The sequence below is a fragment of the Somniosus microcephalus genome, chromosome 1 (assembly GCF_052327205.1).
Source record: "Somniosus microcephalus isolate GS21.2 chromosome 1, FLI_Smic_1.0, whole genome shotgun sequence".
NCBI classification, from domain to species: Eukaryota; Metazoa; Chordata; class Chondrichthyes; order Squaliformes; family Somniosidae; genus Somniosus; species Somniosus microcephalus.
This window is the reverse complement of record NC_140987.1, coordinates 230,876,186-230,890,891: the sequence shown is the minus strand read 5'-3', so window position 1 is coordinate 230,890,891 and position 14,706 is coordinate 230,876,186. Positions and strand designations below refer to the sequence as shown.

General features: G+C 47.2%; 1 protein-coding gene, 1 long non-coding RNA gene and 1 pseudogene across 2 annotated transcripts; 1 reads left to right on the top strand and 2 right to left on the bottom strand.

The window, feature by feature from the left end:
• The window catches only part of LOC147124664 (uncharacterized), a 53,983-nt pseudogene that overhangs the window by 6,329 nt on the left and 32,948 nt on the right, over window positions 1-14,706 (top strand).
• Window positions 4,915-7,388, bottom strand: LOC147124668 (uncharacterized). Its single transcript, XR_015078804.1, has 2 exons — window positions 7,003-7,388; window positions 4,915-5,312 (listed from the first exon to the last, which is right to left on the bottom strand). It is a non-coding gene; the product is annotated as an uncharacterized LOC147124668 (long non-coding RNA).
• LOC147124667 (uncharacterized) lies at window positions 7,644-13,233 on the bottom strand. Its single transcript, XM_085991245.1, has 2 exons — window positions 12,932-13,233; window positions 7,644-11,308 (listed from the first exon to the last, which is right to left on the bottom strand). Exon 2 carries the CDS (start codon window positions 8,674-8,676, stop codon window positions 8,332-8,334), a length of 345 nt encoding a protein of 114 aa, XP_085847371.1. The 5' UTR covers window positions 8,677-11,308; window positions 12,932-13,233; the 3' UTR covers window positions 7,644-8,331.

Genomic DNA, 14,706 nt, shown 5'->3' with positions numbered 1-14,706 from the left:
AGGCGCTGCTGGGCCTTCTTCACCAGAGAGGAGGTGTTGAGGGACCAGGAGAGGTCTTCCATGATGTGGACTCCGAGGAACTTAAAGCTGGCCACCCTTTCCACCTCCGCCCCATTGATGTGGATGGGGGTGTGACTTCCGCCTTTGGACTTCCTGAAGTCCACGATTATTTCCTTTGTTTTCTTGGTGTTAAGGGCCAGGTTGTTGTCGGCGCACCACTTCACGAGATGCTGGACCTCCTCCCTGTAGGCTGACTCATCGTTGTTGGTGATCTGGCCTACTACCGTGGTGTCATCTGCAAACTTGATGATGGTGTTGGAACCATTAACAGCCACACTACCCCCGGGTAATCTTCCTTCCCTCTGGACGGTGCCGTCTCCCGTCACCACAGCCCAACCTGTGCTGAACTACCCCCGGGTAATCTTCCTTCCCTCTGGACGGTGCCGTCTCCCGTCACCACCGCCCAACCTGTGCTGAACTACCCCCGGGTAATCTTCCTTCCCTCTGGACGATGCCTTTTCCCGTCACCACAGCCCAACCTGTTCGTGGTGTTCCGTTAACATATTTACAGGACCCGTCCACATATAGCTCTAGGTCTGCCTCTGTCAAAGGTAATTCCCTGATCCTGTCTACATACTCTAATTCCTCTTCACTGGTGCAACAGTGTTCCTCTCCTTCCATTCCCATCATAGATGCAGGGTTCTGGCTCATGTCTCTAACTATCTGTATAGATTTATCTTTGGGTAACAGGACAGCCTCCCAAGCAGCCTTCCGGCCGTTTGAGACGGTTTTTAATCATCCGGTATTTAACAATTCCACTAAGGTGTGTTGTGTATGTAACACTATCTCCCCCGTCATTACCACAGGTTCACTCACTTTGACTGACCACCATGCACAATCAATCGCAGCGACACATCTTGGCATATCGACCACTATTGGGGATCTCTGTGTCGAATAGTAGGCTATGGGTCTCATGTAATCCCCATGCTTTTGTGCTACCACTGCACTGTAATGTCCTCCATGATTGTGACAAAAGATATGATATGGCCTCCCCATATCGGGTAATCCTAAGGCTGGTGCGGCAGTCAGTGCTTGTTTTAATTTAGTAAAGGCTTCCGCCTGTAACTCTGTCCATTCAATGGGTTCTTCTGCAGCTTTTCCCCCTTTGGTCAATTCATACAAAGGTGCAGCTAGTTGTGAGAATCCTTCAATAAAATTTCTGCTGTAATTGAATAGTCCCAGGACTTGTCGCACTCCCCTCACAGTTACAGGTTTGGGCATATAATTTATGGCCCACTTCCAATCCTCTGGCATGGCTCTCTTGCCCATGCTGATATTATAGCCCAGATAGGTTACCTCTGATTTTCCTACTTGAGCTTTGGTGGGGTTTACTTTAAATCCTGCATCCCGGAGTGCTTTCAGAATTTTGGACAAGGCTTTAACATGCCCCTGAGTGTTCTTGGAGGCTGTCAGTAAATCGTCGACATACTGCAACACCGTCCTGCCGTCCTCCTCTAATCCTACTTCCTCCAGGGCCTTGGCCATGTGTCGGTGGAATATAGCTGGACTATTATGGAACTCTTGAGGGACCCTCATCCAAGTATATTGTTTCCCATCTAGTGTGAAAGCAAATTTCTCTTGTGATTCGTTGTCCAATGGTATGGACCAGAATCCGTTTGCAATATCTAGGACTGTAAAAATTTTGTGTTTGTGTTTTAGCCCATTAAAAATTGTAGCAGGGCTTGTCACTATCGGGTATTCCTTTGGGGTCACCTTATTTAGTGCCGTATAATCTATTGTCAGTCGATGTGATGCATCTGGTTTCCTTACTGGCCATACCGGGGAATTAGTTTCGGATATAGTTTCTCATAAGATTCCCTGTTTGTTTAATTCCAACACTATGTCCCGTACTGCTGCTTTGGCTTCCTCCTTTAAAGAATATTGTTTATGTGGGCGATGCATTGGTCCCGGTATTTTTACCGAGGGGGTTTGGACTAATCCACAATCTTGTTTATGTGTTGCCCACACCCCAATATACTCTCTGCATGGGATCGCCCATAGTCCCTTCTTATCCCATTCCGGGTCTATAATCTCAATTGCTCCTACCCGATCTGTTTTGTTTCCTGGGGTCGTTTGTTTGTTCGACTTGTGATCCGGTGGCCAGATCACTTTATTCGCTTTAGGATCGATTAAAGCTCCTACTTCCCGCAGTAAGTCTATCCCTAGGACTGTTCCTTCAGTATTCTCGCATACCCACAAATGTGTAGGTATTATTATACATCCAATTTCTAATAAAATCGTTTCGCTCTTATAAGCCTTAAGTCTTCTTCCCCCTATTCCCGCCACATTAATCGAAAGTTTAGTTTGGGGCAAGGGCAAATCTGTCAGTGAGATTGAGGCTCCTGTGTCTATCAACATTTTACACTGCCGGCCCCCTACCAATGCGTTAACAAACATCCTTGGATCCTCCTCACCATTCTCCCCGAGGGCCGCTACCTTTCATTTAATATTCAACTTCTTCATCATGTCTCTCCTTTGCCTCGTAGTGCATACATCGCCTTCTTCCCCGTCCTCTGAATCATACCCATGTCGCCTCTCACCTCGGGTATTTTTCCAGTTATTATATTCCCTAAGCTCCCTCTCTTCCCTATCCCTTCGTCGCTGTCTCCCCCTATCTCTATCTCTGTCTCTATCCCTTTCCTCCTGTTCCTCTTTTTCTTCCCTCATCCATCTTTTAAAATCCTCCTTTCCCCCATTTCCTCCGGGCTGTCCTCTTTGGGGACCCCCCCTTTGGTTTGGCCCCTGACCTTCCCTTCCTCCCCCTTTCTTCCAACAGTCTGATTTCTTATGTCCTGGCTTGTTACAATTATAACAAGTTGGTTTTGGATCAGATGCTGGTCGGATATCTCTTCTCTGCTTCTGTTTGCATTCTTTAGCAGAATGTCCCTCTTCCCCACAAGCATAACAGCTTGCTATCCCCACTGCTTCCTCTTGTTCCCCCAACTCCTCTGTGGCAGCTATCTTAGCCTTTTGCATGTTATCTACTTCTGTCGCCCAACTAATTAAATCCTCATAGTTGTTCATTGTAACAACTCCTAATCGTATGGCTGCCTGATGTGCGGGACCGAGTGCGGCTTTAAATGATTGCAGGAAACATTGGTTCTCTGTGGTGTGGTTTAGGATGCCGGAACATCCTACAAACCTTTCCCATTTCCGTTTACTATAGTCTACAGCAGATTCCCCCATATCCTGAGTTATATTGGGTGTGGCTGCCCAATTTACTGGGGCCTGTCCCATAACCTCCTCTACTGCTCGCTTGAAGGCCTCATAGTTTTGGTCTGACTGTTGCGGGGCGGGATTATACACTAGGCACCAAGTCCCGTCCCTGAAATTCACGAGCAATTGGTCCCAACGGTCATCTGAAATTTTTGCTCGGACCAACTGGTTTATATCTTTGTTGTGTAAATTATGACTGATCCTCAATTCCCTCATCTTTTGGCAAAATGGGTAGTTAATCCCCCAATGTTGCAGCTGGGGTAATTTATCCACCAGCATTTGTCTCTCTAAGGGTTGAAGGGCTGGCCGGTGGTTCGAATCATCTGGGGTCCTGCCGGAACTGTGGGGACCGCTGGGATTTCCGGGTTTCCTCCTGCCGCGGGGACCATGGTGGTACCGGGGATCTCTGGGTGTCCTGGGATTACTTCAGTTTTTACCGGGGCCGCTTTTACCGCACGGTGCACCGGATTATAGGGTGGTGGGAGATTATTTTCTTCTGGCCAGGGCAGTGGCTCCGGCCAGTCCCTCTCCTTACTATCTTCTGCTGTTTCCTTTTCTAACCCACCCCCATCTATATTACCTTCTTCTGGTAGTTTTGGGTAGACAGGTGTACTGCTGGAGCCGGCCGCCGCCACCGGGTGTCCCTTCCTTCTTGGTTTGGGAGTTGTTACTTCTTTCTCTTCCCTTTCACCCTCTCCCTTCTGTTTCAACTCCTTACATAGTTTCTGGTAACAAGCTAAGATTACCATTCCCCCTTTTCTCTCTTTATCTTTGGTTTGTCTCTTCCACCAAGCCCTTTGTCTTTCCGCGCTGTCTTCGGGATCCCACCCCTTCTTTTTCATGAACTCGATAAGTTTCTGATTTTTATCTGCTACATAGCGAGTGACGGAGCCGGGATCTCCCCAAGGAGACGGTCACGCCTCCTTTATTTCTGCATCCTTTTGAGGCATTCTATATAACTTCTGACTTACTTCTCAATAGTTCTTATGTTACTCTATCATTCACCCACACACACTTATTTTGCGCACACTCACTCGGCACGGGAACATGATCCTGTGGTGCTTCGTTCCCTACACCTACTTGATCCTGGCCATCACGTGGGACTACGTCCTCTTAATTCAGGCTCAGGCTAGGTGTTTGGGATAATCAACCACCCTTGTCCGTGTCGATCACCCCGTGACTCCCAAGGATCCACTATTCGTAGGACTTTATCGCCCACTTATCCGCCTCTTTACCCTAGAGGCCTTGCCGCCTTCACGGCTCCGAGGATTTGCCACCTCTCGGCTCAGAGGATTCGCCGCCTCCCGGCTCAGAGGATTCACCGCCTCCCGGCTCACCAGCCCGCACCCCTTTCTCGAGTCTGTCTCCCTATGTCCTTTTAATCGCAGACCTACCGATTCTCACAGGACGTTCTGAGCTTTCTAATTTATGGGTGGTAATTTAAAACGTACTCACCCTTCTTAGCTCAATGTTCCCGTGGACCGGTCAGAGTCTGCGATCCTGCTGAGTACGCCAACTGATGTATCCGAAAAGTGGACCTGGTGATATGCCAAGTCGACACTTAACCCTTACCCCCGCAGAGCGGACTAAGTGATATACAAAGTCGACACTCAGCTATGTACGGATGACAGACTTCAATTGGAGGTTCAAAAACAGTCTTTATTCACAGGCCTGGGGAGAACCTTCTGAGACCCCTCTCAGATCCGACTCCACCGATTTCCTAGCAACGTTCACAATTATACAAAAATCAAACCCCTGCCCTAGGGGCGGGTGCAAAGCTTAGCAGCATATACAGATTTATTGCTGAATGGCAATTATAAACCATAACATTTCATCCTTCCAGCCGCTTACAAATCACAGTTCTGTTATCAGTTGGTCCCGTGGCCTTCTGTGACTGCGGCCTCATCTTAATCTATTGCTTTACAACCGTCCTTTGTCTCTAGCCAGGTGGTTTGTTCGTTAACATGCTTTCTTAAGATAACAGTCCTTGTTCAATCTCTGCAAAGCACAGATTCTGACCTTGTCTCATGTTACTTCTGCAAAGCAAGCACATTATAATTAGTCCCACCAGACTTTGATGTAATGGAACCTTGTTGTGGGTTTACAAACAAACGAACTCTTATGTATATTATCTTGTATATGTGCTGCCTCGCCTGGCCGAATAGGCATCCTTCCCAATCTTCCCACGGGCCTCTCAGTCAATTAATCCTGTTTTTAGAGCTTAGCTGGATAAATACAATAAGTACAGACCTATATACCGTTTTAACTCAGGGTATGAATTGATTCGCTACCTCCACCCTGTACATTGGTGCTACATTATATATATTCTAACATAAACTAAAGTATAATATTAATTTGGTTACAGCATACACAGCAAGTGGTTAGGATCTGGAATGCACTGCCTGAAAGGGTGGTGGAGGCAGATTCAATCACGGCTTTCAAAAGGGAATTGGATAAGTATCTGAAAGAAAACATTTGCAGGGTTACGGGTAAAGGGTGGGGGAGTGGGTCTAGCTGAAGTGGTCTTGCAGAGAGCTAGCACGGGCTTGATGGGCCGAATGGCCTCCTTCTGTGCTGTAACCATTCTCTGACTCTAAGCTTATATTGTGGTTAATAACAGACAAACCCTGTTCTTTCCCCTGATCTGATTACAGATTCCAACCAGTCGATTCAGTGAATGGAATGTCTTATCAGTGTTGCCATGGCGACCTGTCTGCAGTGAAACGCCTGTTTGAGTTTCTAACTCAGACTAAACTTCTCTTTCCCAAAATACACATTATATCAGACATTTGATGTCAATGTATTTTAGCCATGTTATGTTAATATCTCTAAAATCTACAGGGAGATCAAATGCACAAATCTTTAAAAGTTGGAGGACAAGTTTATAAAGTGGTTTAAAAATGGTACCCGAGGTATTTTATGAATGGGGAGTAGAAAACAAACTCATCAGTTCGGCTGCAGTTAGAATAATTTTGGGGCATCTTACACTAGGAAGGATGTCGGGGCCACAGAGAGGCTGCAGAATAAATTCACAGAGGTTATACCACGGATGAGAGGCTTTAGTTATCAGAGAATCCTAGAATGATACAGCACAAAAGGTGGCCATTCGGCCTATCATGCTTGTGCCAGCTCTTAGGAGAGCTATCCAATTAGTCCCACTCCCTTGCTCTTTTCCCATATCCCGGTAAATGTTTTCCCTTCAAATATTATCCAATTCCCTTTTGAAAGTTACTCTTGAATCTGCTTCCTCCACCCTTTCAGGCAGTGCATTTCAGATCATAATAACTCACTGGGTAAAGAAATGTTTCCTCATGATGGCCTGTCTGCAGTGAAGCACCTGTTTGAGTTTCTAACTGAGGTGAACTTCTCTTTCCCAGGAGGAGAGAGGAGAGAAACTGGGGCACTTCTCATTAGAACAAAGCAGGGTGAGAGGAGATGTGAGCGAGGTGTTTAAACTTGATCAACGACACCAACCAAAATAACAGAGACACTCCCTGCCCTTCAGGACCTGCGTCCAGGGGAGAAGCTGATGGGTTTATCAGATCATCTTTGGGTTAAATGTTGTGCTCGTGGAGCTGAGCCCCTAGTGTCAGCATCAAACACGCTCCAGTCGGGTACAGCATGGGTTAGATACAGAGTAAACCCATCAGCCGCTCCCCGACACAGATACCGAAGGACAGGGACAATGACATTTCTCACTCAATAAGGTATAAATTGATCCTGCACCTCTCCCCATTAATCCTGGGCTCCACACGGGGTGAATCCTGCTCCTGTTTCCCTTCCTGTAACAGCACTGAGCTAAACCCAGCCCATAATGAGCAGGACTCAGGGAGGCTGGTTGCTAGGCACTGCAGTGATGTCATAAAGCAGTGCCATTCAGCCCAGCTGGTCGTCTCCTTGTCCCTTTAAAGGTGGAGAGCCGGGACACCCTGTCTCCAAACACATCCCACCTGTTCACACTGAGAATCCCTGGGGAAGGCCCAAGGCCCAGAGTGTGGAACACAACCGAGGGGGAAAGAGGAGGAGAGAAGGGGAGGTAAATCAAGGAGTCGGGACTGAGGGACACCAAGCTTCAGTTTCAGAGCCTGTAGACTTCAGGAGGGGAAGAGTGAGTTCAGTAGTTTTCGGATCCAGGGAGAGAACAAGGAGCAGATGGGGAGACTGGTGTGGATTCCAGCACAGTGAGGATGTCGGGGGAGGGAGATTGTGTCGGGCCGTGTATTAGGGGTGTAGGAGGGACAAGAGAGGAAAGGTCAGAGGAGCAATTACTGCAGCAGTGCCCATAAATAGTGAGAGAGGTGGGGGTTCGAGTGGACCAGGGACAGTCTGTTAAACTCTCTGTTTGCTGTGACCAGTTTTCCTTCGGTTAAAAATGGCCTCCTGTAGCCCAGTGACACAAACAGCCCATTAAACTCCACCAATGGCCTTTGGTCTGGTGAGGTCTCCCTTTGTGAAACATCGGCTATTGTTAAAGCTTTTCACTTTGACACGCTCACACTGAGAAATGAGCTGCAGAACTGCCGACACCGTCAGCTTTAAGGAGACGTTTCCCTTTGGAGATCGGATTTTCCATTGAGTTTGATTAAATTGATGTTAAAGTAACAAGGCTGCTTTGCCCCGTGACAATAACAGATTATCAGAATATTTCCCATAGGTTAAAATCCAATATTACAGGGGCTCACTGCCCTGGAGGGTTGAAGTGGACCCTGTGATATAATAGAATTTTCTGTCCTGTCAGACTTGGACATCTTGTAGATCCATCTTTAAAAAGTTGTGGGATCTCAGTTCTCAGATGGATTCCAGTCAGTTGGTAACAAGTCCTCAATCAGCTCGTCTTATTGTCGAGATATCAAGGACTCGACACACTGCGTGTGTGGGAAACAGCTCATTTATTTGACATTGATACAGATTAAACTCCAGCCCAGTTATAGGGGTTACTAACATCAGCTGAAACCCCAACTGTCAGAATGAACATGGTTCAGTCTTGGATGTGATTACCAGCAGCAATAACAGCAGAATCCAACCCCTGCAGTCACTTGTGAACTCGCTGGTGTCTCAGCAGGCTGGATGAACGGTGAATCCCTTCCCACACACAGAGCAGGTGAACAGTTTCTCCCCAGTGTGAACTCGCTGGTGTGTCAGCCGGTTGGACAACTGAGTGAATCCCTTCCCACACTCAGAGCAGGTGAACGGCCTCTCCCCAGTGTGATTTCGCTGGTGTGTCAACAGATCTCTTGTGCTTTTAAAGCTCTCCTCACACTCAGTACATTTAAAAGGTCTCTTATTAGTGTGAACAAGTTGGCATGTCCGGAAACATAGAAACATAGAAGATAGGAGCAGGAGTAGGCCATTCGGCCCCTCGAGCCTGCTCCACCATTCAATACGATCATGGCTGATCATCCAAATTCAGTACCCGGTCCCTGCTTTCTCCGCATACCCCTTGATCCGTTTAGCCTTAAGAAATATATCCAACTCCTTCTTGAATATATTTAATGTATTGGCCTCTACTGCCTTCTGTGGTAGAGGATTCCACAGGTTCACCACTCTCTGGGTGAAGAAATTCCTCCTCATCTCTGTCCTAAATGGCCTACCCCTTATCCTTAGACTGTGACCCCTGGTTCTGGACTCCCCGACCATCGGGAACATCCTTCCTGCATCTAGTCTGTCCAGTCCTGTTAGAATTTTATAAGTTTCAATGAGATCCCCTCTCATTCTTCTAAACTCCAGCGAGTACAAGCCCAATCGACCCAATCTCTCCTCATACGTCATTATTGCCATCCCAGGTATCAGCCTGGTGAATCTTTGCTGAAATCCTTCCATGGCAAGAACATCCTTTCTCAGATAAAGCGACCAAAACTGCACACAATACTCAAGATGTGGTCTCAACAAGGCCCTGTCTAACTGCAGCAAGACATCCTTGTTCCTGTACTCAAACCCTCTCGCTACGAAGACCATCATGCCATTTGCCTTCTTAACCGTCTGCTGCACCTGCATGCTTACCTTCAGCGACTGGTGCACAAGGACACCCAGGTCTCGTTGCACTTCCCCTTCTCCCAATCTATTGCCCTTCAGATAATAATCTGCCTTCCTGTTTTTGCCACCAAAGTGGATAACCTCACATTTATCCACGTTATATTGCATCTGCCATGCTTTTGCCCAATCACCCAACCTGTCCAAATCATCCTGGAGTTTCTTGGCATCCTCCTCACAGCACACACACCTACCCAGCTTTGTGTTGTCTGCAAATTTGAAGATATTACATCTAGTTCCCTTGTCTAGATCATTAATATATATTGTGAATAGCTGGGGTCCAAGGACCGATCCCTGCGGTACCTCACTAGTCACTGCCTGCCACTCGGAAAAAGACCCGTTTATTCCAACTCTTTGCTTCCTGTCTGCCAACCAGTTCTCTATCCAAGTCAATACCTTGCCCCCAATCCCATGTGCCTTAACTTTACACGCTAATCTCTTATGCGGGACCTTATCGAAAGCCTTCTGAAAGTCCAAATACACCACATCCACTGGTTCTCCCTTATCTATTTTACCAGTTACATCCTCAAAAAATTCCAGTATATTAGTCAAGCACGATTTACCTTTTGTAAATCCATGTTGACTTTGTCCGATCCTGTCACTGTTTCCCAAGTGCTCTGCTATTACATCTTTTATAATGGACTCTAGCATTTTCCCCACTACCGATGTCAGGCTTACTGGTCTGTAATTCCCCGTTTTATCTCTACCACCTTTTTTGAATAGTGGGGTAACATTAGCTACCCTCCAATCCATGGGTACTGTTCCAGATTCCATTCAATGCTGGAAGATGATCAGCAAAGCATCAACTATTTCTAGGGCCACTTCCTTAAGTACCCTAGGATGTAGATTATCAGGCCCTGGGGATTTATCGGCCTTCAATCCCATCAATTTCCCTAACACCATTTCCCTACAAACACTGATTTCTTTCAGTTCCTCCCTTTCATCAGACCCTATGTTCCCCAACATCTCTGGGAGGTTATTTGTGTCCTCCTTTGTGAAGACAGAACCAAAATATGTATTTAATTGGTCTGCCATTTCTTTGTTCCCCATTATAAATTCCCCTGATTCTGACTGCAAGGGACCATACGGAGGAAGTTGGATGACTGAGTGAATCTCATCCTACACACAGAGCAGGTGAATGGCTTCTCCTCAGTGTGAACTCGCTGGTGTGTCTGCAGGTGGGAAGAATGAGCAAATCCTTTCCCACACTCAGAGCAGGTGAACGGTCTCTCCCCAGTGTGAACTCACTTGTGTGTCAGCAGGTTGGATGAACGAGTGAACCCCTACCCACATACGGAGCAAGTGAATGACCTCTCCCCAGTGTGAACTCGCTGGTGTTTCAGCAGGTTGGATGAGTGGGCAAATGTCTTTGCACAGTGAGAGCACCTGAGTGGTCTCTCGTCACTGTGAACTCGCTGGTGTCACAGCAGGTGGTTAGACTGAGAAAATCCCTTCCTACACATTGAGCAGGTGAACGGCCTCTCCCCAGTGTGAATTTGCTGGTGTTTCAGCAGGTTTGATGATTCTTTGAAAGTCTTCAGGCAGTGAGAGCAAATGAACGATCTCTCCCAAGTGTGACTGCGTCTATGAGTTTCCAGCTGGGATGGGTAATTGAATCCCTTCTCACAGGCCCCACATTTCCACGGTTTCTCCGTGGTGCGGGTGTCCTTGTGTCTCTCCAGGTTCGACGGTCAGTTGAAGCCTCGTCCACACACAGAACACGTGTACAGTTTCTCCCCGCTGTGAATGGTGCAATGTTTTTTCAGGCTGTGTAACTGGTTAAAGCTCTTTCCACAGTCAGTGCACTGGAACACTCTCACTCGGGTGTGTGTGTCTCGGTGCTTTTCCAGTCACACTGATGTTTGAAATCTTTTCCCACAGACATAACAGACAAACATTTCTCCATCCACATTCAAAGGCCGATGATATTCGGGTCCTGATGAATGAAGTGACTCTGTCAGATCTTGACCTGATGTTTGGTTTGAGTTTGTGGTCTTACAGCCTGTAAAAAAAGGAGTTTACAAAAGTCATCACTGCAAAGCAAGGATAGAAAATCAGAACAGACAATTCTAGATGCTGACTCTGACTGGGTTCAGTTCTACACTCACTGGTTCCCCTCCGTCTCCTCCTCTGAAGGTGCTGACTCTGGCTGGGTTCAGTTCTACACTCACTGGTTTCCCTCTCTCTCCTCCCCTGAAGGTGCTGACTCTGGCTGGGTTCAGTTCTACACTCACTGGTTCCCCTCCCTCTCCTCCCCTGAAGGTGCTGACTCTGGCTGGGTTCAGTTCTACACTCACTGGTTCCTCTCCCTCTCCTCCCCTGATGGTGCTGACTCTGGCTGGGTTCAGTTCTACACTCACTGGTTCCTCTCCCTCTCCTCCCCTGATGGTGCTGACTCTGGCTGGGTTCAGTTCTACACTCACTGGTTCCTCTCCCTCTCCTCCCCTGAAGGTGCTGACTGTGGCTGGGTTCAGTTCTACACTCACTGGTTCCCCTCCCTCTCCTTCCCTGAAGGTGCTGACTCTGGCTGGGTTCAGTTCTACACTCACTGGTTCCCCTCCCTCTCCTCCCCTGAAGGTGCTGACTCTGGCTGGGTTCAGTTCTACACTCACTGGTTCCCCTCCCTCTCCTCTCCTGAAGGTGCTGACTCTGGCTGGGTTCAGTTCTACACTGACTGGTTCCTCTCCCTCTCCTCCCCTGAAGGTGCTGACTCTAGCTGGGTTCAGTTCTACACTCACTGGTTCCTCTCCCTCTCCACCCCTGAAGGTGCTGACTCTGGCTGGGTTCAGTTCTACACTCACTGGTTCCTCTCCCTTTCCTCCCCTGAAGGTGCTGACTCTAGCTGGGTTCAGTTCTACACTCACTGGTTCCCCTCCCTCTCCTCCCCTGAAGGTGCTGACTCTGGCTGGGTTCAGTTCTACACTCACTGGTTCATAAGAACATAAGAAATAGGAGTAGGAGTAGGCCATTCGGCCCTTCAAGCCTGCTCTGCCATTCAATAAGATGATGGCTGATCTTCTACCTCATCTCCACTTTCCTGCACTGTCCCCATATCCCTTGATTCCCTTAATATTCAAAAATCTATCAATCTCTGTCTTGAATATACTCAATGACTGAGCCCCCACAGCCCTCTGGGGTAGAGAATTCCAAAGATTCGCCACCTTCTGTGTGAAGAAATTTCTCCTCATCTCAGTCTTAAATGGCCGACCCCTTATTCTGAGAATGTGACCCCTGGTTCTGGACTCCCCAGCCAGGGGAAACATCCTCCCTGCACCTACCCTGTCAAGCCCTGTGAGAGTTTTGTATGTTTCAATGAGATCACCTCTCATTCTTCTAAACACTACAGAATATAGGCCTAGTCGACTCAATCTCTACTCATAGGACAATCCCCCATCCCAGGAATCAGTCTGGTGAACCTTCGTTGCACTCCCTCTATGGCAAGGAGACCAAAACTGTGCACAATACTCCAGGTATGGTCTCACCAGGGCCCTATATAATTGCAGTAAGACGTCTTTACTCTTATATTCAAATCCTCTTGTAATAAAGGCCCACCTTTCGTGAAGTGCTCCGGCCACTTTATTAAACACACAGCAGAAGCACATTAATCTGATAGGAGATCACTTACACACAAGCAGTCAGCGGTGTGGAGCCTCCCGAGAGTCCAGCCCCTTTAAGAACATAAGAAATAGGAGCAGGAGTGGCCATTCGAGCCTGCTCCGCCATTCTATGAGATCATGGCTGATCTTCTGCCTCAACTCCATTCACCGGTCCTATCGTCATATCCCTTGATGCCCTTACTAGTCAGAAATCTATCGAATCTGTTTTGAATATACCCAATGACTGAGCCTCCACAGCCCTCTGGGGTAGAGAATTCCAAAGATTCACCACCCTCTGTGTGAAGAAATTTCTTCTCATCTCAGTCCTGAATGGCCGGCCCTTTATCCTGAGGCTGTGGCCCCTGGTTCTAAACTCCCCAGCCAAGGGAAACATTCTCCCAGCATCCATCCTATCAAGTCCTGTAATAATTTTGTATACTTCAATGAGATTCCCTCTCATTCTTCTGAATTCAAGAGAATGCAGGCCTAGTTTACTCAATCTCTTCTCATACGACAGTCCCGCCATCCCAGGAATCAATCTCGTGAACCTTCATTGCACTCCCTCTATGGCTAGTATATCCTTCCTTAGGTAAGGAGACCAAAATTGTACACAGTACTCCAGGTGTGGTCTCACCAAGGCCCTATATAATTGGAATAAGACTTCTTTATTCCTGTACTGAAATCCTCTTGTAATGAAGGCCAGCATACCATTTGCCTTCCTAATGGCACCTGCACATTCACTTTCAGTGACTCATGTACAAGGACACCCAGGTCCCTTTGAGCATCTGCATTCCCCAATCTTTCACCATTTAGGAAATACGCTGCCTTTCTGTTTTTTCTACCAAAGTGGATAACTTCACATTTATCCACATTATATTCCATCTGCCATGTTCTCGCCCACTCACTGAGCCTGGCGAGATCCCCTTGAAGCCTCTTCACATCCTCTTCACAACTGACACTGCCACCTAGCTTTGTATCATCAGCAAATTTGGAAATGTTACATTTAGTCCCCTCATCCAAATCATTGATATAGATTGTGAATAGCTGGGTCCAAAGCACCGATCCTTGCGGTGCCCCACTAGTCACAGCCTGCCATCCTGAAAAAGACCTGTTTATCCCTACTCTTTGTTTTGTCTGTTAACCAATTCTCAATCCATGCTAGTATATTACCCCCAATTCCATGTGCCCTAATTTTGTTCACCAACCTCTTGTGTGGGACCTTATCGAAGGCCTTCTGAAAATCCAGATACACCACATCTACCGGTTCCCCTTTGTCTACTCCACCAGTTACATCCTCAAAGAACTCCAATAGGTTTGTCAAACAGGATTTCCCTTTCATAAATCCATGTTGACTCTGCCCAATCTTACTATTAGTTTCTAAGTGCCCAGTTATTGCATCCTTTATAATAGATTGCAGCATTTTCCCAACTACTGATGTGAGGCCAACAGGTCCATAGTTCCCCGTTTTCTCTCTTCCCTCCTTTCTTAAATAGCGGGGTTACATTTGCTATCCTCCAATCTGCAGGAACCGTTCCAGAATCTATACAATTTTGGAAGATGACAACCAATGCGTCCACTATTCCAATGGCCACCTCTTTCAAAACCCTAGGATGTAGATCATCCGGTCCTTGGGATTTATCGACTTTTAGTCCCATTAGTTTTGCTAGTACTGTTTTTTTACCAATAATAATCTCTAAGTTCCTCATTCTCGAAACACCCTTGGTTTTCTCGTATTTCTGGGAGGTTTTTTGTGTCTTCCTCCGTGAAACTCCAGTATGATTTGGACAGGTTGGGTGATTGGGCA

Bases quoted from the DNA above. Each gene is read 5' to 3' on its own strand.
- LOC147124667 (XM_085991245.1), bottom strand. From the start codon at position 8,676: ATGATCAGCCATGATCGTATTGAATGGTGGAGCAGGCTCGAGGGGCCG.